Raw genomic sequence first — 21,117 nt, 5'->3', positions numbered from 1 at the left:
TAATTTCAACGTGGCATTTAACAGGCACTTCAACACATTCACAGTCCACGTTAGAGGCGCTGCTAGTCTTACTAATAGAAGGATGTAACGTGTCCATGTTTTGTTTCTTGAGGGATCTAATTGTTACTTTTTTTTAGGATCTAATTTGTCCGAACGCGAAATTCTCAGGGACCTAATTGTCACTTTACTCTAAAATAAATATTCTCTCATATACTAAATGATTTAATTACCGCATTTTTTTCATTATAGAACTTGAATACGTACAAATTTTTTTTTAAATTTAAATCAATCCAATTCGATCTATATTTTTTTATGTACTCTTTTTGAGTACTAATTTAAATAGGTTGACTTTTAAAAAAATAATGTACTGATTTCAAATGAACAATTTTAAATAACTAATTTTAAATACGTAGCGTAGCAGTTTTAAAATTAATTTAAAAATAAAAATTAAATTGATATTATTTTAATTATAATCTTTTTATAATAATATACATATTTCGTTTACAGTTTAAACTTTAAACAAAATAATTATAAGGATAAAGTAATAAATTGGTCCCCTACGTTTGGACATAATTTATTTTTGGTCCTTAAAGTTTAAAGTGCCATATTTGAATCTAAAAAAAATTTCATTTAATTTTAATGTAGTCCTACCATGAGGTCAAAATTAAATAATTAAATGAATGTCCTACAGCAAGATCGATAATATGGACAAAATCAATCGTGGATGTATCAATACATTTATTTATCATTTTTCTTACCGTTTAAACAAAATCTTTTCTATAGAACTAAGGAGAATGATAAATAAATGTATTAATATATTCACGGTCGATAGACCTTGTTCTTCTATTATTGTCATAGAGGATATTCTGTTAATTATTTAACTTTGACTTTAAAATTAAATTAAAACTAAATAATTTTTTTTAGATTTAAATAAGATACTTTAAATTTTAAAGACCAAAACAAAATTATGTTTACATGTATGAATTAATTTAGTACTTTATCTTAATTATAAATATATCTTATTTGTACCGTAAATAAAAAAATTAATATGATGTAAATTGATAAATATGTTATAAATTATCTATTTCAATAAATAAAATAAATAAATTATTTATTTATAAAAAAGTTCAGTCCCATATGAATATTACGAATTTCCGATTGCGAAGCACAAAGCCCAAACCAACATTCAACGCCAGAGACCAGAGTGAGAACAGGTACGCGCTCTGCTTTTGCCTTTCTCCTATCAAACCTTCTTTCCCTCTTTCTCCCTCTCTCTCCCCCAAAATCTCTAATAAAATTCATCTGCGCCCTGCTTTACCAAATCAGCTTGGGATTTTCTTCTTTCCCTAACAATAACCTCTTAATTTTATTTCCATGCTTTTTCGCGGTTTTAATTATCCAAATCTTTGGAATCTGATTTTGAATCTTGATACCTTAACGTAACGCCGTTTTTCATCTCTTCCTTTCTGTAACATTTTCGCATTCGGCATCAGATTCAACCTGTTCTTATATATTCTTTATCCAGGAAGCCCTTTTATTATGCCACTTTTATTTATTTGTTTGTTTTATGTTTTAACCTAGTTCTAGGGTTTTTCCTTTGATAGTTTGTGTTAACGGGAGCTGAGTGTGCTTCAATTGAGCACTTCAATTGAAGATTTCCTTCACCAATTGGGCATTTATAGGAGATTTGCTACTTCTTGTTTTCGGTATCAGGTAGGGTTGATGGCTGATCGGAGTTCGGCCGTTGCAAAGCCGGTATGGATGAAGCAAGCCGAGGAGGCCAAGCTGAAGAGCGAAGCCGAGAAAGCCGCGGCAGCTAAAGCTGCTTTCGAAGCGACCTTCAAGGATTTGGAGAAGAGTCGCGAGAAGGGCACTGTTCAATCTGACAGTGAATCCGAGGAATACGAGGATTTGGCCAATAAGCCGATTGGACCTGTGGATCCTTCTAAGTGCACGGCAGCGGGTACTGGCATTGCCGGCGGAACAGCCTGTGCTCCTTCTTCGTTCACAGTGGTCACCAAGGATTCAGATGAGAGGAAGGTTTCAGGTGGTGGTGCACAAGTCAAGGTGAGGGTGACGCCAGGTTTGGGCGTTGGAGGGTCTGATCAAGAAGGGATTGTGAAGGATATGGGTGATGGAACGTATAACGTCACTTATGTGGTGCCCAAGAGAGGGAATTACATGGTCAGTGTTGAATGTAATGGCAAGGCAATCATGGGTAGTCCATTCCCTGTGTTTTTCAGTGCAGGTATTCACCATTACTCTGCTGCAAAATTCTCTGCATTAGTGTTTAGATATATATGATGCCATGTGTGGTTTTGAATTGCTCCTAAAGTCCTAGTTAACGGTTCTGATCACAGTTCTAACATATAGGTATTGTAAAATTTAAAATTTTGGTTACAATTGGATATAGTGTCATAATACAGGAAATGCCACCAAATATAATTGGTACCACTTGAGTATCATTTGTATTTTCATAAATCAAACACCGGTGATATTTTTTTATTGTTAAAAAAAGCATGGCAGTGATATTGTTGGATCTTAACATATTTAAATTTGATGAAAGAAACTACAAGGAAAATAAAATTTCAAAACTAAATCAGAGCAGAAAAAGACGGAAAAGATTACACCTATTTAAGTTCTCTATATCACTTTATCCTTCTTCCTTCCCCCCATTAATGGAACATAATAAGTTTACTTTCCTTCTTGGTTGGGCGATTAAGAAAGAGACAGAGTTGAACTTGTTAATTTTCAATTTTCAATGCTTTGACAGTTTGATTTGTTATATTACAGGCAATAGTAGTGGAGGGCTGCTGGGTTTAGCTCCGGCATCTTCTTTTCCAAATCTGGTTAATCAAACTATGCCAAACATGCCGAACTACTCTGGGTCCGTTTCAGGGGCATTCCCAGGATTACTGGGAATGATTCCAGGGATTGTTGCTGGAGCTTCTGGGGGTGCTATTTTGCCTGGAATTGGGGCCTCACTAGGGGAAGTTTGCCGTGATTATCTTAATGGGCGATGTATAAAAGTCGATTGTAAGTTGAATCACCCACCTCATAATTTGCTAATGACTGCATTAGCCGCAACGACCTCAATGGGAACACTTAGTCAAGCTCCTATGGCTCCGTCTGCTGCTGCAATGGCTGCTGCACAGGCAATAGTCGCTGCCCAAGCACTTCAAGCCCATGCAGCTCAGGTGCAAGCTCAGTCAGTAAAAGATTCCACTGGTATGTTGTGGCGTGTTAATTTTGTTTGTTGCTGTGTTTGGTATTACAGAGCTCTTATACAAGAAGTGCTCTCTGTTGGTGACTTTTGTCATGTTTGGTAGTTACATTTTTTTATGTTCTTGTTTTCCGTTTAAGTATTTCTTGCTGTATTCTTACCATCTATGGTAACTTAATCAGGCTCACCTGAAAAAGCTGGTAAGGATGATGCATTGAAGAAAACTCTCCAAGTTAGCAATCTGAGTCCACTTCTCACTGTTGAACAGCTAAAACAACTCTTTGGCTTCTGTGGCACAGTTGTTGAATGCACAATTGCTGATTCAAAGCATTTTGCTTATATAGAATATTCAAAACCTGAAGAAGCAACTGCTGCTCTGGCGTTAAATAACATAGATGTTGGTGGCCGGCCTTTGAATGTTGAGATGGCAAAATCTCTTCCGCAAAAACCATCTGTTGTGAATTCTTCCCTTGCTTCGTCATCTCTTCCTTTGATGATGCAGCAAGCTGTGGCAATGCAGCAGATGCAATTCCAGCAAGCTCTGCTTATGCAACAAACCATGACTGCACAGCAGGCTGCCAATAAAGCCGCCACCATGAAGTCTGCAACAGAGTTAGCGGCAGCCCGAGCTGCTGAAATAAGTAAGAAACTGAAAGCTGATGGACCTGAAATTGAAGAGAAAGAAACAAAACAGAAATCCAGGTCTGTTTACTTTGTCAATTTTTCCTAGTGTTATTGTTCTACTGGTGCATCTTGACTATTCATTTTCAATGTTTTTATTGTTGCAACTTGCAACTAATTCATTTTAGGGTGCCCTACATAAGTATCATGAACCCATTAGAGTAATGCATGAAATAGATTTATAAGTTTGGTAAAGGTGCCTGAGGTTTCTGTCATTTTGATGTTTTAGGGGGGAAAAAAAATCATAATCTTGTCCCCATTTTAAAAGTTCCCATTCGTTGGTATATGTTTTACTATACTTAATAGTTTTGGGTTTAGTGTGAGCACAATGCATCCTTTGCTTTTTTATCTTAATATATATATTACACAATTGCCTTTGTATTATAGAAGCTTGCAGTTTTATGTGCCATAGCTGTGAGGTTGAGTAGCATATCTCTTTATTGTGAATATGCATTCTCATCAATCTTAGGGGTTCCCCCCACAATGTGTGCAATTACTGTGCATAGTGTTTTAAAATTGTTGCATGTTGATCTGTCTTTAAAATATATGGCTGAATGGTTGTGGAACAAGGAAAGTTTAGATTGTGGTGACAAAATCTTGTTTTTATATTATTATTTTTTTTGTCCTTCATTTTCATATGCTAACAAAGGTCTTTAATTCATTAATTCAATTTCAATTTTCAGGTCTCCTTCTCCTCCTCGTGCAAGATCTCGGTCAAAGTCGAGATCTCCTGTTAGTTATCGAAGAAGGAGGAGGTCTCGTTCCTACTCTCCTGCTCGCTACAATAGGGGTCGTCGGTCCAGATCACCAGTCAGGTCCCATCATTATTCAAGCTATGAAAGGGATCGAAGGTCCTATAGAGACATCAGAGAACACAGTGATAGAAGCAGAAGACGGGATTCAGATAGATACCTTGATCGGCATTCATCTGCTTCAAGAAGGAATAGGAGTAGGAGCGTGAGCCCTCATTCAAGGAAATCACATCGAACTGAATCTATTTCTCCAAAACATCACAGAGAAAGTTCACCTCATAGAGGAAGGAAAGAATCACGTGCTGATTCTGGATCCCCAAGTCATCGCAGAGGTAGCAAGTCATCTCCCAAGATTGATGAAATCAAACAAGAGAGCAAAAGACGCTCAAGATCAGTTTCTTCAGATGATAATAGGCTTCAATCCAGCAAAAATGAAGAAGTCCTGCATGGAAAATCTAAAAATAGAGACAGAAGACGGTCCAGGTCAGTATCTGTCGAGGAGAAGCCTTACAGGAGGAGCCGATCATCCCCAAGAAGAGTGGATGAAAGTAGATCTAGGCATAATAAACGGTCAAGATCGAAATCTGTGGATGATAAGCAGCGCTTGCCTGAGAAATCAGATGAAAGCAAGCATAGAAGGTCAAGGCCTAGTGATAAAAGGCGTTCCAGATCAAGATCAACAGAAAGTAAGAATGAAATTGATGAAAGAGAGGATGAAAAAAAGATCAAAACTGATAGGTCAAAGCATCATCACACTAAAAGAAACAGGTCAAGATCTGTTGAAGGGAAGCATCGCACTAAAGATAAATCAGGTGATAGTAAAGATAAAAAATCAAAGCATCGCAATAGAAGACGTTCCCGGTCAATATCATTAGAGGTTGAGCATAACAACGGAGGCAGCTCATCACATAAAGAATTGGATGAAAGCAATTTTGAACAGAGAAAACTTAGGTCTAAGTCCCCTGAAGGAAAGCGTCACACTGGTGATAAATATGGAAGCAGATATGAAAGATCAGAGCATCAAGAGAAATCCCTATCTAAATCAAAATCAGGAAATCACAACCCAGTTGAATGTGATGGTAATGGGCTCTCCCCACGAGTTATGGAGGAGTACGAATCTAAGGGAATAACACAAACTGATTCTGGATTTATGGAAGGTAAACATCATTTGAATGATGGAGAAAATGCTACTAGCAATATAAATTCAAAAGTTCATGAAGATGCTGTGCAGGAACCAACTATAAATTTAAAGATGGCAAAGGCAAATGATAGTGGGAATTGGGTTTCACCAAACAAAACCTGCAAGTCAGAAGGGTCAAGTGAAAATGCTGGAGCTGATTATAACCAAGGTATGCTAAATCCTATTTTCAACCTTTGATGTTAATTATTGATTATTTTAGGTTATGTATGGCAAAACATGAGAATCCTCTTTAATGCAGACCGTATGTGTGGTGAAGAAGCAAGAAGTGGAAGATATTAAGCACTCTCTATTTGGTATTGATTTAAAATACTGAACTAAATTCAATTCTGCACACTTAAATAATTATTAAAGCTTAATTACTTTCTGTGGATTACAGGAGTGGGAATATAAATGATTTCAAAGATTCAACCTGGCTTTTGACTATGCTAATGGACATTATTGTGACATAGATCTGTCATTTCATCCGGAACCAAAAGTGGCACCTACTTATCAGAGAAGCCATGTTACACAAGGCTGATTTGGTTTCATAGTGCTGTCATATATTGTTTCACTACAAGAGCATTGCAGGAATCATGGTTGAAGATTTTTTCACCCGTCAATGATTATGGCGCATATTCTAATTAAGGATTCTCATTAAGTTTACTGAACTAATTCCTTCCAAGGAATAGACAGTTTCTTCTTAGTAGAAATCACAATTCTCAGAGGATGCTTCGCTATTTGATTTGGTTCCCAGAATATTCTGTGTTAGCTGATGAACAAATTCAATTGATTATTTCCTTTTTTCAGGTTGGGTTGGAACAAAGATCAGATATAGAATCTGAGCTGTGATGTGGTTTAAGGTTTCAAGAAGTGTCGTGAATTTGTCATGATCAGCCACGCAGCGCTTATATATCATGCTTCTTTTACTGCTTGATTGATGTATGTTGGAATGTTATCTTAATTATACAGTTCTTTTTTATGAAACTTAATTTGAAGTTTATATGAAATCTGAACTCTTTTTTTCAGTCCTCCAGATATCATGTTAGCCAGTAGGGAGAACCCCTTTTAATCAATGTCCTGATTTTATGCTTCTAAAAACTTAGGGATAATGGTATTTTTAATATGTGTTAAACTACCAACAGTTGTTTGCTATATATGTGTAGGTTCTAGACCCTTTGGGGAATTTTCTTAGTATGATAAAGTTTAGTTGCGCACATCAATCTTTGATGTTGGCAATCATAGGTTCACTTTCTTTTACTCATTTTATGGTGTGGGCATTTTATATCCAAATAAATGCAGGTTATTCACGTTGAAATCTGTTCGAGCTTTGAGATAAAGTTTTGCTGGGTTGGTTTCTCTTGTGTAAAATGAAGGTATGAGGTCAGATTCTGATGCTCTATGGTTCAGAGCACCTCTGTTTTTCTTCTATTAAAATGTGAGAGTAATGGGAGTTGCTTAGGTTTGCATTATGTATGAGTATGTTTGTTCTCAGTACCATTTGCCGATATTTTTTCTAATTGCTACCATCATTTGGTGTCTTATATTGCCCTACATTTTTGTTTTTCTTTTCTTTTTTTTCCCTTCCATTTTTTTCTCTTTCTTTTTTCTTTTTTTTTTCTTCCAAGAAATTATTATGGTTAGGTAAAGCTTCTATTTAAGGTCAAGTGAACCTGGATGTTGCTGCAATGAGTTACTTCATGTTGCATTTGAGCAAATTGGGCAGAGTTACAGTTTTTACTTAAGTAAATGCTGAAAAGCAAATGTTGATTTGAACAGGTAATTCTCCATGAAACTGCTGGGTTGGTACACTATCTGTAGGATCTTCATTAACATTTGTATTTATAGGGTATCTGTTAATTATGTCAGCCTTGTTTGTGCTGCTGCTTATTATGTTTGAGTAAATGGTCAAATTCATCCCTGAAAGATCACCCGTTCTCCAAATTGGTCTCCGAAAGATTTTTTTAATCAAATTCGTTCGTGAAAGATTTTAAGTTAGTCACATTAGTCCTTTCGTCACTCATCTGCGTTGTATGGTTCGAAACAATTCGTTGTCCGTCTGCATTTTGGAGAATGGATGATCTTTTAGACACGATTTTGACCATTTATTCTATTATGTTCCCTCTTAAAATATTTTCATATTGCACTCCTGGTAATCTGCAGTTTGACTACTTTTAGTGTTAATACATTCTGTTTATTTATTTGATATTAAGTCACATAACATGAATTGTGTCTTTTGAATATGAATTTGTTGCTGAGCGATGCTGGAGAACTTTGGTTTTTTTCTTTTCTATTTGACACAACACATGGGATTGTTTTGTTGTTGATTGTAAATGCCTTCTGAAGGTTTTTCCTTTCTTTTCCTTTGTTTTATTTTTTTTTTGGGGCAATCTTTTTTCCCTCTTTCGTTTTCACTTCTTCTGGATAGGGTAAGCTGTGGATATGATGATCTTATGAGCAGTTGCAGCCTCTTCCTCCAGATTATTATTCGAAGTTCTTGGAAGTTGTGTGCTTTTAGATTTCTATTCGTTGTGGGTAGAATATTTGAATAGAATCGTTATCTCTCTGCATCAAGTGCTCGACTCACTAATGTTTCCCCGTCAATTTGTCTTGTTGGCATTTATGGGATTTACCAGTCTGTTTTTTTCCCCCCAGTCTGAATAGTTCACTAAGAAATAGGAAACACAGTAAAGTATACTTGCCCGACATTTGACGTGTTCAATCATGATTAAGTGGAATGTCAATAGGTGTGTTGATCCTCGACAGTTGGTCGGTGACATTTTCGGGGCCATAAGTTTTTCTAGTTTTTCCCCGTGTTTTACCTGCTGCTTGTCGCCTGAACCGTAGTGTCATGCGGAATTAAAAAGCATTCCCTTCGGGATTTGCTTATAACGACTAAAATATACACTTTTATATCGATGTGGCTTTAATAGCATTGACGTGGTCGTGTTATCTTATGCTGTATCTCGAAAACCATCAGCATTGGGTTTGGTTTGGGTTTGGGTTTTTTAAAACAAATTATATTGATAAGTTTCACACAACAGATTGTCGGTGTTGGGAATATTATTTAGTAGGAAGTTGCTAGAGTAATTGCCTACACACTCACGTTTCCTCCCCACTCGTTTGCTTCGATTGGGTTCCTCGGTATTAAAAATCGCATGCATATCGTTTTTTCGTTGGTAGTACGTCCATCTCTTTTCAAATCAGGTTAAATAACAGGAAACATAAAAGTTGGTTTAACAAGATTTCCTTGCGTATTCATGAAATTATAAAGTCAACGTTTCATTTCTAATGTCATTCTTTATTAGTTTATATCTCTATCTACAACCGTCCCTATAATAGTTGAAGTTATCTTTTAGATACAGTAGTTTAAAGCCAGCGAGTATGTTTGTCATTAGTTCATTACAAAGCGGACAATCTTATCAAAATAAAACTAGTCAATATATTATGGATTGGTTCATGAATGCCGTGGATAGTGTTAATGGAACAATATACTTAACTAGGAACGTTGAATAGTCCTAATATTACATTGCTGAAGCTCTATCGGTAAAGCGGTGAAGAAATGAATAAATTTGATGTATTTCAAACGCACATGGATTGATTTACGTATGGGTTGTTTATTCCCAGTTGACTATTAGGCTGCTTGCGCTACAGAATAGGAAAGATAAATAATGGTACTTTGTGCAAGGATTCAAGTTAATTTCACTGAGCCCATGTGAACAACAAAATAATATACGTTCTAGAAAAGTTGTGCAATTCCGATTAGGTGTGCCCAAGGTAGAAAAATTGGCGTTCCGTTTAGAACCTTCTTTTAACATTGGTTCTAGATACAAAATGCGCTTAGTAATACTGATATCAATATATCATCATCATAATTGAATCCAGCGTAAAGGTGAGCCATTAGACATTTACCTACTTCTTACTAAGATTTCAGACACCTCTAAATATTTATTTAAATTTAATTTTTATATAATATAAATCATCATATGGACAGAAGGTTCGGCTTTTATAATCATTATCTCCAAAGCCAGACAAATAATAATATCATGATTCTTTAATAGGATAAAATATTTATACGGATATATTTTAAAATGAATCTTATTTATTGGAAGAAGAACATTTCACGATGTAGAACATTTGACTTTGTTGTAATCTTTACAATAAGGCGGGAAAAATATGATGGATAATAATATATTAAAATTAATCTTATTATTTTATCCAAGATGTTATGTGTAGTCACTAGATCCATCATTATATATTTGTGTATAAATATATATATTATTTGAATTATTTTTAATATATATTTTATATTTTATATCTATTTTATACAAATAACTGATTTTTAATGTATATTTTACATGATTATTGTTCTGAGAGTTGGTGTCAATGTATTTATAGTAGAGTCGATAACTACTTTTTTGAAGTAGTTTCACATTTATTGGTAGATAACCATTCCCTTTATCTTGAGAGTTTGTTAGAATTTATCTTTAAGTGGAGATAGAGATAATAGAAAAGATTCGAATAGATAATTACTTATTTGGATAAGTAAAACTGGACCTTCTTGTCGGAACCGACCTCTAAGGAGTCGAATAAGTGGAAATCCTTAGTGAGCCTTTATGCGGGAATGGATCCTCTCTATTTTTTTTAACAATTGAGTGAGTAAAGTGTGATCTTTCACTATTAGTTTGATAAGTGAGGCCAAAAATAAATATGAGAGAAAGAACAATAAAAGATTATAGATTATACTTTATACTCTTAATTTTTTTTAACAAATGAGAAGATCCATTCTCCCATTATGCTTAATAGACTTGACTTTATTTTGGGTCAGGATATAAAAAATAGTTATACATTATAACAACATAAATATTGCTTTTGCTTCTGCTTTTTGCAATAATTATATCACCTATATTCACCAGATATTCCAACCACACAAGTCTCCTCATAAATGATATAGTTCACCTACTAAAAGAAAAACTCCAAAACATGTCAATCAACACCTAACTTATACCCTTAAACAAATACCCTAAACAAACTTAAGGTTCAGATCAAATACAAAGAAGAAAACTTGCAGTTGGATTCTGTTTTTTTTTTTTTTAATTGAATAAAGAATATCACTTTACTTTAACTCTATATAAGTCAATTTTATTCAACTCAAAATTCAGTTAAAGTCCCAGGCTCCCATCCCATAGTCTTCAAATAAATAGTAACAGCAAATTATATTAAAGTAAATTATTTTTTTTTCTTTAGAAAAAAAGAAAAAGAAAAAAGAAAAAATTTAAGGCACGACCATAGAAGATATAACACGTGGTTAGAGGCCTCAGAGTTGTAACATGAGCAATCCACTCCTAAACACAAACGGAAACAGAAACATAGCCACTGAACTTCTTCTTCTATTCTATATTTTCTATTCATTCATCTAAACACACAAACATAGAAAGATGCGGTTCTATCCAGGCTTAACCATCACACCCACCGATCACCGCTTCTGCGTCCCAACCGCCACAAATCCCGTCTCTCTAAGGCCCATTATCGGCCCAATCAAATGCCCAAACCGAGTCACCTTCTCCTTCAAGAAGCCCAGGGCCACCCTCAACGGCGCCGCTGCCACCGAGGATAAGCCAGTGACGGCGGTTGCGGAGCTGAGCTTCTACGAGCTTCTAGGGATTTCGGAATCGGGGTCGCTGATGGAGATAAAGCAAGCGTACAAGCAACTCGCAAGAAAGTACCACCCGGATGTGTCTCCACCGGGTCGGCTCGAAGAGTACACGAAGCGGTTCATTCGGGTCCAAGAGGCTTACGAAACCCTCTCGGATCCCACTAGGAGAGCCATGTATGATAACGACATGGCTAGGGGAGTTCACTTCGCCTTCAATGCTCGTCGAAGTTACCACCACCGTGATCAGGTTTTCCCCCTTTTTTTTTCTGCTGAAATTTGATATTCGTTGTGGATTTTTATTTTTTTGTTATTTGTGTATAATTAGAAGCAAGTTTAGTTATCTGAAATGCTTGGATTGGTTTATTCTGTTTTCAGGATAGGGTTTCTAGCGAATAGTTCATATAAAGCTTAGTTCTTGTATTTTCCGTGCTCATCACGTTGATTCCTTTAGTTGGTTGGACATGAAAATTAGGGTTTACTTTGCGTTTGAATCTGTGAATTTGTTTCCCTGCTGATTTAACCTTGTTAGCAATTTTGCTGTTTCTGTTTCTGTTGGTATTTATTTTTTGGCTAGTTGGTTCCTCCTCCAACTCTGTGCCCATGAGGCCATGATTGATTTTTCCCCATTTTTTTAAAATTAATTATGATGAATGTAACCACTAACCAGCTCCTTCGTTGACTTTTTTTTTTTTCGTTTGAATAGATTCATATTGATTTTATTCTGGCTCGTCTTCTTTTTCTGGAATAATTTTGAATGTGTCAACTTCAACCCCATTTCATCATCTCAAAGACTTGATATACATGTATTATTAAATTCAATGCATATATATGACTCTTGAGCACACTTTGAGTCAGTAGAACCTAATTTTATACCATGGTGATGGGTAATTGTAGGTCCTACCAACATGCTTCATGCCTTCTAAACATATGGAAGAAGTAGAACCTTTTCATATATTGTATTTGATTTGTTAATTGGTCCTTGTATGTCCATCTCAATCCGAATTGTTTTAAGACAACAATCCTTAGTGTGTTTTCTTTTTGTAATTTTTTATTTTTTCTAATAATCCAAGCGATTTGATTTGTTCTCAGGTGGTTGAACATAAGAGCGAGTGGAAATCTCGTTGGCAATCACAACTTTCTGAGCTGAAAAGAAGAAGTAAGAGCAAGAGCAAGGATGAAGGGAAGAACTTGTCATGGGCAGCAAGAATGCGCCAACAAAGAAATGAATCATCAGATGAATCATGACTAGGATTTCCATTATTGTTCTCGAATCTGTGTATATGTATATATATCTATATCATTTCCACGTTAGTTTTTAGATCAGATATATAGTATTACTTTCGGTTCACAACATGTAGTTATGACTTTTATGGTATGTTCATAAATTAATGTATCTACTACCATAAACAAACTTTACCCTGATACATTAATTTATAAATGTACCAAAAAAGCTGAAATAACAGTTATTGTGTGCCAGAGTGGTCTGGTGGCTGCATTCACTATGCTAACAAAGTGACAAACCATTATAGTTTGCCATTGCCACTCAAGAACGGGAAGAAAAAGAGAAAGAGAAAGAAAAGGAAAGTGGTGCCTCTTGGCCTTAATAATCTAATTATAGTTGATTATTCTGCGTCACACTTTGTGATAAGCATGTATTCTGGTGTCATTTTCTTGGCTTAAGTGGTGTATTTTGTCTCTACTAATCATTCAACATAGTTTGTCCCAATTCCCAAGTTTCCAATCACAGAGATAAGGTGATAATAACTATGATGTCGACCCATAACAAAATTGGACACCACATAGCTCCACGCCAATTTTGGATGTAGAATTCTAGCAAAGCAAGCAAGCAGGCCCACTTGTGCCTCAGTGTTTATCATAGTTGTCTCTAAATAAATCACTAATAGCCGCCACCGTTAAAAGGTATGTGGTTTTAGTTTTATAGCGGTATAGGAAAAAATTATATTATTTTTAGGGTGTAGTTAATATGTGTATTAAATATATTTAGTGTACATGTTAAAGTTACACTTATTATTAGTAAAAGTTGTCAAATTTTTTACTTTAGTAAAAATACAATAAATAAATGTATTAAAAATTTAAACTTTGTATCTTTTTTATAAAACTTTGTTAATTAGTAATCATAACATGTGTTATTAGTTAAACCATTATTTTTATATTAACATTAAGTTTAAACTAAATTTTTAATGGATATTATTAAGCTATAAAACTATATGTTTGTGTTTTGAGAGATATAATTCATGATAAATTTGTTCATTGTTTATGTTTAAGAAGAAATTGTTTTTTGCATAAAAGGGTATAAAGTTATCCATGTAGTATGTATGATTTTAAACTTCCAGAAAATATTTATAACAATAAAACTATGTTTAGAATATTCTTGTTAAAAAGTTAAAAGTAAATGAGTTTAGCTATTTTGTGTCTTCAAGAAATATTTTAATAGTATAATAAAAAATTTAAATTTTTAATGTATTTATCTTATCCATAATTTTTAGTAAAATATTTTTTATGATATTATTAAAATATGTTTTTAGAATATATGTTAACAAGACTCAAATTGAAAGAAGAACAAATACACTTAATGCATTAAAATTTTAAATTTAACAAGTTTGTTAGAGAGTTTTTATATTTTATATCTTATGATAATAACTTGGTAGAAAGGGTTCGTTATATAATTCAACATCATCATCATCATCGTCCTCTACGTTGAAAACTAAAATTTTTGCATCTCTGTCAGATCAACCATCTATGTATCATATATGGATTAATTATAGTAGGTATATACTAAAATTAATCATTAAAATTAATTACTAATATAAAATATATATTAAAAATAAATTAAATAATATATATATATATATATATATATATATATATATATATATATGATGACTGATTTTAATCAATAATTTTAATATATAAATAGTATTTTGTATATAAATTGTTTAATTAATAATAACTTTATAAGAGGAGAAATAAAATAAAAAAGATTATTTAAAAACTAAAATTAACAACTAAAATTAGTTAATATTTATTTATATATAAATATACGTATACTTTAATTTATTTTTAATATATATATTTTATATTAATAATTAATTTTAATAGTTGATTTTAGTATATACTCATTATGTTTGATAAGGATAAATTAAATATCCAAGGCGCTCCATTGAAAACAAAAAAGGGTTTCTTTTGAAAAGCTCGTTCTCGACAAAACATAATGGTACCTTTTAATTTATATATTTAAGTATTTAACCCATCTCGGATCTGCCAAACTTATATAATAATTAATTCATGTTTTTGTTTTTTCTGGCACGTGATTTATTGTCTTAGCATTTTACTACTGTTCTAATATGAGGCGAAAATGGTCGTTAATGTAGTCAACCCAGTCGGAAAATTAAATCAGTGAATTAACTCGCAATAATCCTCTATTAACATAAAGTAAAACTCAACATTTCCTTATTTTATAGCTGTATAGACGTTAAGTTATTCACACTTTTTCCCCCTTATTTTATTGTGCCTCATTCGGACTAGTTTTTTGAACCTTTTAAGTTTTAACTTTTAACATTGAGAATTCTCATGTCTTATGTGCTTAAAAAGTTAACTAAAATAATACAAGTAAACAATGACATATTTCCACTTAATAGAATAATATATCTTAGCAAACAAGGTAACTCGTATAGAGCCAATAGAAAATGCTACATTCACACAAACATAACGTCTAACATGACAATTATTGTTTCACAAGCACTTACATTTTATTACATTTGGTGCACAATAATAACACATACTTAATTAACTAAAAATCACCCTCAAGCAGAAGACCATTATTCTTGAGCTCAGGTTTAATCTTCACAATTTGATCCTCAGGCAAAATCATGGTCACAAATTTCCCATCAGAGCCATTCTTGTTAGCACCTTTAGGCCATGGCATAACCAAAACAACTCCTTCATCTCCAACACCTTGAAGTGTTGTGTAAACAAACCTTGGTTTTTTTCCCTTCAATTCCAACTCATACACATTGGCTTCTTCTAAGTCAACAAAAGTCAAATTTGCACCATATACATAGAAATCAGCCACCCCTTGATCTTTTTCCATTGCTTCTTCAATTAGATTCCTTTCGTCGATTCCTTGTTCCGCAAGCATGCTTGCCAAAACCCTAAAATTAGTGTCAGTCATTGAAAATTCACTTCCAGCTTCAACCTTGCTTATGACTTGATTATTGCCTATTATATCATTGCCATGACTCGGGTCGGGTTTGCAAATGGTCACGGTGTTGGGCTCGAATCCGGGCCGAACTTGGGCCACACAGTGCCAAATCACAGCACAAAGGGATTCAAAAGGAGGGGTTTGGTCAGCACTTGGGCCCCAAATTTGGGCTTGTAAGTAGTTCATTTGGGAGCCAGTTACTTGGAAGGAGAATGTGACCATTTTGCAGTTGTTCGGTGGGATCCAGTGGTCGCCGACCGGGTCGACCGGCTTTGCACAGACCGGGTCCATTTGAGGTCCAGTTCCGGTGGGCCTTGGGATTGGTCTTGGGATGTTAATGGGCTTGGTTAGGTCCAAATAGTTCATGCATCGTCCCCAGTTGTTGATGAACTCAGAAGCTGCAAATGGGTCACCAAGTATATGGGCCCAGCTAAGGCCCAAGGAAATTCCACCACACCTAAAATGAGTTACCTGGAATTATAAAAAAAAAAAATTAGAAAAAGAAAAAGACAGTCATAAATGTTACTCCTTATTACTGTACATGTGAGGATGGTTATCTTAACTTAATATGTTAGTTGTTAAGTAGTGTATAATTAATTAGATAGAATAGATGTATGGTTAGTGGCTCTATTTACTATTCATTTAGACTAGGGTATTTCATCAGTTTCTTTGTTTCCTCATGTGTCTTTTCATCCTATCCATTTTTATGAAACTGACCTACATCCAACCCCATTATCATTAAGAGGAGTATATAATAGTTTTCATTCCATAATTTAAATTTCGGTTGATTTATTGTCAATTCAGGGAAATTATTTTTTTATTGAGAAATGGTTGTCTTTCTTCTCTAAATTTAATTGGGAGTATGCATTGCAGTTGAGCCCCACCGGACAGAAGGCTGGCAAGGCCATAATGGGTGTCAATTTTAAATATATGTAATCCTTGGTATTTTATTTTAATGATACAATAAAAACAATACACGTTTATAGACAATCCCTATCTTGGCTTAATATTATTTATCTTCATAGTAGTAGTGTCTATTCATTCTGACGTGCGAATTTTTCCCTCCAAGTTGTGTATATTTTATTAGAGTTCTATGAACCACTATGATCTAGAATTATTGAAAAATAATACAAAGGTGGAATTTTAAAACAAATAGATCTCTGTTTCAAGTTCAGAAGCATGGTTTCCCTAAGCAGAGCATTAATATGAGTGAAAGCCACACAAAATAACGGGTTCATGTTATATCAAATTATCAACCATTTTCTTATTCGTCATTAATAGAGCATAGTAGGGACTTATTAATAGTATGGGAAGCTCCAATAGCATGTGAATGTTAGGGTAAGGGTAGTTGCATTGTGTAATTATTAAGAAGAGAATGCTATGAGGACAATAACTTTGTTGAACAATATAAACAATCACCAATCAAATAAAAATACACTATACTTTTAAATTAATCCTCTAAATTTTAATATTAAAATAATCATCTGTATACTAATAAAATAAATATCCGATATATCTATTGTTTACATTATTTAATATTTTCATTGTTTACCTAAGAAAGATAAGTATGCTGTCGTGCTATTACTATATATGTATTTATTGATTTTATTCTATCTCAAATATTACGATGATATTTTTATAAAAAACCTAAGCCTTATACGTTATTTGTATAAAAAACATTTTTTTCTGGAAAGAAGGCTGTAAATTAAGCCTGCAGAGGCTAATTAACTGTGTGATTATTTTTGTGGAAATGAAGATGATGATGATGGTGGTGATGGTCCCTGGTCATGAACACAACTGAAATTTCACAATTAATTAAACGATTCTTCTACACATCTCTATAGTATTCTTCAAAAGAACATTTTTATTAACAATATAATTTACATTTTTAAGAAATTTAACTTTATATGTTTTAAGAATTTTGTATAGTAAATTCCATCATAGTAAAAAAATGGCATTTAAAATAGTAATTGTTTTAGAAGGAAAAATAGTGAACGCTACGTATTTTCCATGTTATTAGGACTGAAATAGGGTTAGGCAGTTAGGCATCAACAAAATGCCTAGGCGTGTATGTAGTACTAATGCATTAATTAATGTGTTTCATAAGTGACTCGTCTAAAAGTTTTTGAATTTTTAAGAAAAGATATTTTTTAATTTTTTTAAAAAAAAATTATATTTGGATATTTTAAACAAAAAAATATTTTTATTATTAATTATATTTCTGTATAATAATATAAAAGTATTTATTTATTTATTATGTAAAAAATATATTTTAAAAAATATATAAATTATAATTTCTCAAAAAAATTTTTTTAGTATTTTTATTTTTACTGCTAAAAATTTATCAATTACGTTAAAATAAAAAAATTGATTAATTTTTTTTTATCAAACTTAATAACACACAAATAAACACTAAACAAAATGATTACATTTGAATAAAAGAAATAACGATACTTCATCTAACAATAATTAAAAGTGTAGGGTTGTGTGAATGAGGTTTGAAAAAAATAAACCGTGAAATTTATACACTCAAAAGTAGTTATTAAAGTAATTCTAATATAAAGACAGAAGATAAGACTAAAAATTACAGTATATCAAACTTTACGAGCGGTAAAATGAATAAACCATGCAACACCACCTCTTTAATATAACATACAATTAGCTAATATATTAGGTGTTTATTAAAATTAGTCATTAAAATTATTTATTAATATAAAATATATATTAAAAATAAATTAAATAATATATATATATTTAAATATAATAATTGATTTAAATGGTTAATTTTAATGTATAAATTATATTTTTGTAATACAATATATGAAGAATTGGTTATTTTGTCATTCTCAAAGCAAATTTTGAAAATATAAAATTAGATAAAATAAAACATATGATCAACACAATAAATTCTGAAAATATATATATATATATATATATATATATATATATATAAAATTAAAATATCAGTGTTTCAAAATCATCTAAAATTTTTCCTAATTTATTACATGATCTTGCTTCGGTTGACTTTTGAAAATATGAACTCTTCTATTTTTAAGATTTAATCAAAAGCGAGTATATATATATATATATATATATATATATATATATATATATATATATATATATATATATATATATATATATATATATATATATGATCTGATCCTTTTGTATGATTTATTTTATAAAAAATAAGAAGAATTTTAAATGTACCTAGAATACCAGCATTTTGATAATTTTAATCATTAATCTCAATTATAATATATATATATATATAATATATTAATTAAAATTAATAATGAAAATAATTGAAACATCGATATTTTAGGTATATTTAAAAAAATAGAAATTTATGTACAGTTAACTTCATGTGAAGTTAATAAATGAGAGCTATTAAATGACAATTTAATCAAACCTATCAAATTATTTAACGATCGTCAATTATCAACTTCACATAAATTAACTGCACTTGAATTTTTACCATTTAAATTTTTTTCCAAAAAATATACCTATTACCTAACCACTTTGGTGTCTCACGAATGCTTTTGTCACACCTCCTCATATAAAGTATCAATATCATGCATTGACGCTGACAACCATAATAAGCCTGCATTTATATGCCGAAGTAGCTTTTCTCACTTCTATTTGTATTTAGTTATTTTCTAGGATTTTGTTATCATATACACTACATCCTTATTTTTATATATACAGTATTGAATATTATTAAAGAAAATAATATATATAGATATAGTGGAAAGGATCGGAATAAAAAACAAATTCTTAAAATAGAGTTCGTTCTTCAATTATAATACTGGAATGAAGAATTCAAAACTTTTTTTTTTCTTTCTGTATCGTTAAAAGTTGGTGTCTCATTTACATAACTATAGTACTACTGTTTACTGAAATTGTGGTCCATATGATATTAAACTTTATTCATTTGTGTTTTTTTTTCTTTAGTTTTTTAAATTTAATAAAGGTTAAAATCGATCTTATTTTAAAGATGTAAATAATATTGATGGAAACTCACCTATAGTTATTTTCATATAAAATTGATAGTTGATAACTGTTAGATAATAGTTTAGTCAAATCTGTTAAATCATTTAATAATTTTCGACTATTAATTTTAGATGAAGACAACTTGTGAGTTTTGACTGGTAATAATATGCTTTTTTTTTTTTTTTTTTTTGTATCTTCCAATTCATTAATTAACATTAGCAGTTCCTAGCTATTTCCTAAAGGAACCAAAAAAAAAAAAACACTTCCATAATAATAGCTTTCTCTCCGTTATTGATGATTCAATTTGAGTAGTTATTGATTCTTCAAGTCTATGAGGTGAGAGACGCAAATACGAAAAATAGAGCTTTAGAAAAAAATATTTCACCCAAAAAAAAAAACTTTCAAAAAAAATAATGTTAAATGATTAAATATATATAGAGAGATCGAAATGTTTATCTTACTGGTTTTATATATATATATATATATATATATATATATATATATATATATAAGGTACTTTATCATCGTTATAAAACAACAAGGTTATATAAGTGTAACCGAATCTGATCCCTTTAAAATTCTTACGTATTTTTTAACCACTAAACTACAATTTATTGATTTATGAAATAAGATAATGAATAAAAATATAACTTGAAAAACATAAAATGTGTGATGCAAAATAATAAATGATAATAAAGCATTATGATGTGTAGGCAGAGCACCTGCAACAAAATGGGAGGAGAAAAGAACAATTCAGGGCCAATGACTTGTTGAGAGGCCAACAACTTGTATGAACCCCAATCCTTCATTTCAAGCCACTCATCCAAGGTTTTGTCACACTTTGCCTCAATGAATCTTGCTCCACAATCATTGCACTTGATGAACGGCCGGCCGGTTTCCGATCGCCGAAACCGGCCGCACGTTATGAAGTAGTGGTTGAACCAAGGAAACATTCGTTCCTTTATGTGCATGATGCTTAGGCTTTGTGCCACCTCACTATCAAAGAAATAAATCATTCTAAGATAGTGAAGTTTCATGGCCAAGTCTAGGCCGGCCGGGTTGTGGAACACGTCTGTTCCACTCACTCGGCCTGGCCCGACTGAAGATAGTCTCAGGTCATACACTAAACTCTCTTCTTGTGCAAAACCCATGGTTATTAAACCAAAAAATAAATTGAAAAAAGAGATAAATTAAATGAAAAGAGGGACTTGAGTTGGTGTACCAAAGTGGGAGGTTGCCACCAACAATATATAGAGAGTGATGGAGTGGGGGTTTTGCAAGAGGGACCATTCTTGGATGGTTGGAGATTTTAATGGAAACTTATTGTGCGTTCACTCGCCATTGGTTCCGTACACAATGAACGGTTAGACACTTCCATTTTTCTATTTTGTTTTTCAAAAAATGCTTCTT

The 21,117-nt window shown here is 32.4% G+C and overlaps 3 protein-coding genes across 8 annotated transcripts; 2 read left to right on the top strand and 1 right to left on the bottom strand.

The window, feature by feature from the left end:
* Nucleotides 1-1,157: 1,157 nt before the first annotated feature.
* On the top strand, nt 1,158-8,748 carry LOC130969005 (uncharacterized). Of its 6 annotated transcripts, none has more exons than XM_057894548.1 (10): nt 1,158-1,214; nt 1,605-2,248; nt 2,794-3,228; nt 3,406-3,925; nt 4,588-6,005; nt 6,096-6,150; nt 6,234-6,775; nt 7,136-7,209; nt 7,462-7,612; nt 8,262-8,748. In XM_057894548.1, exons 2-6 carry the CDS (start codon nt 1,723-1,725, stop codon nt 6,134-6,136), a joined length of 2,940 nt encoding a protein of 979 aa, XP_057750531.1. In that variant the 5' UTR covers nt 1,158-1,214; nt 1,605-1,722; the 3' UTR covers nt 6,137-6,150; nt 6,234-6,775; nt 7,136-7,209; nt 7,462-7,612; nt 8,262-8,748. The 6 variants fall into 6 exon arrangements, with proteins under 6 accessions (XP_057750531.1, XP_057750530.1, XP_057750532.1 ...); XM_057894547.1 differs by having other exon boundaries at nt 1,159-1,214; nt 1,714-2,248; XM_057894551.1 differs by lacking the exon at nt 1,158-1,214 and having other exon boundaries at nt 1,255-2,248; nt 4,588-5,813; nt 5,888-6,005.
* Nucleotides 8,749-11,082: 2,334 nt separating this feature from the next.
* On the top strand, nt 11,083-13,155 carry LOC130969900 (chaperone protein dnaJ 20, chloroplastic). The gene is made up of 2 exons (XM_057895807.1): nt 11,083-11,736; nt 12,579-13,155. Exons 1-2 carry the CDS (start codon nt 11,272-11,274, stop codon nt 12,732-12,734), a joined length of 621 nt encoding a protein of 206 aa, XP_057751790.1. The 5' UTR covers nt 11,083-11,271; the 3' UTR covers nt 12,735-13,155.
* A 1,966-nt stretch (nt 13,156-15,121) lies between these two features.
* On the bottom strand, nt 15,122-21,100 carry LOC130967799 (protein ECERIFERUM 26-like). Its single transcript, XM_057892811.1, has 2 exons — nt 20,430-21,100; nt 15,122-16,182 (listed from the first exon to the last, which is right to left on the bottom strand). The coding sequence occupies exons 1-2, from the start codon at nt 20,856-20,858 to the stop codon at nt 15,301-15,303; spliced, it is 1,311 nt and encodes a 436-aa protein (XP_057748794.1). The 5' UTR covers nt 20,859-21,100; the 3' UTR covers nt 15,122-15,300.
* Between the last annotated feature and the right edge of the window lie 17 nt (nt 21,101-21,117).

Source organism: Arachis stenosperma, chromosome 3, assembly GCF_014773155.1.
Source record: "Arachis stenosperma cultivar V10309 chromosome 3, arast.V10309.gnm1.PFL2, whole genome shotgun sequence".
NCBI classification, from domain to species: Eukaryota; Viridiplantae; Streptophyta; class Magnoliopsida; order Fabales; family Fabaceae; genus Arachis; species Arachis stenosperma.
This window is presented reverse-complemented; position numbering and strand designations above follow the sequence as displayed.

Bases quoted from the DNA above. Each gene is read 5' to 3' on its own strand.
- LOC130969005 (XM_057894548.1), top strand. From the start codon at position 1,723: ATGGCTGATCGGAGTTCGGCCGTTGCAAAGCCGGTATGGATGAAGCAA. The intron at 3,229-3,405 runs GTATGTTGTGGC...TAACTTAATCAG, and splicing joins GTCAGTAAAAGATTCCACTG to GCTCACCTGAAAAAGCTGGT. The intron at 6,006-6,095 runs GTATGCTAAATC...TCTTTAATGCAG, and splicing joins TGGAGCTGATTATAACCAAG to ACCGTATGTGTGGTGAAGAA.
- LOC130967799 (XM_057892811.1), bottom strand. From the start codon at position 20,858: ATGGGTTTTGCACAAGAAGAGAGTTTAGTGTATGACCTGAGACTATCT. The intron at 16,183-20,429 runs GTGCTCTGCCTA...TTATAATTCCAG, and splicing joins CTCCTCCCATTTTGTTGCAG to GTAACTCATTTTAGGTGTGG.
- LOC130969900 (XM_057895807.1), top strand. From the start codon at position 11,272: ATGCGGTTCTATCCAGGCTTAACCATCACACCCACCGATCACCGCTTC. The intron at 11,737-12,578 runs GTTTTCCCCCTT...ATTTGTTCTCAG, and splicing joins GTTACCACCACCGTGATCAG to GTGGTTGAACATAAGAGCGA.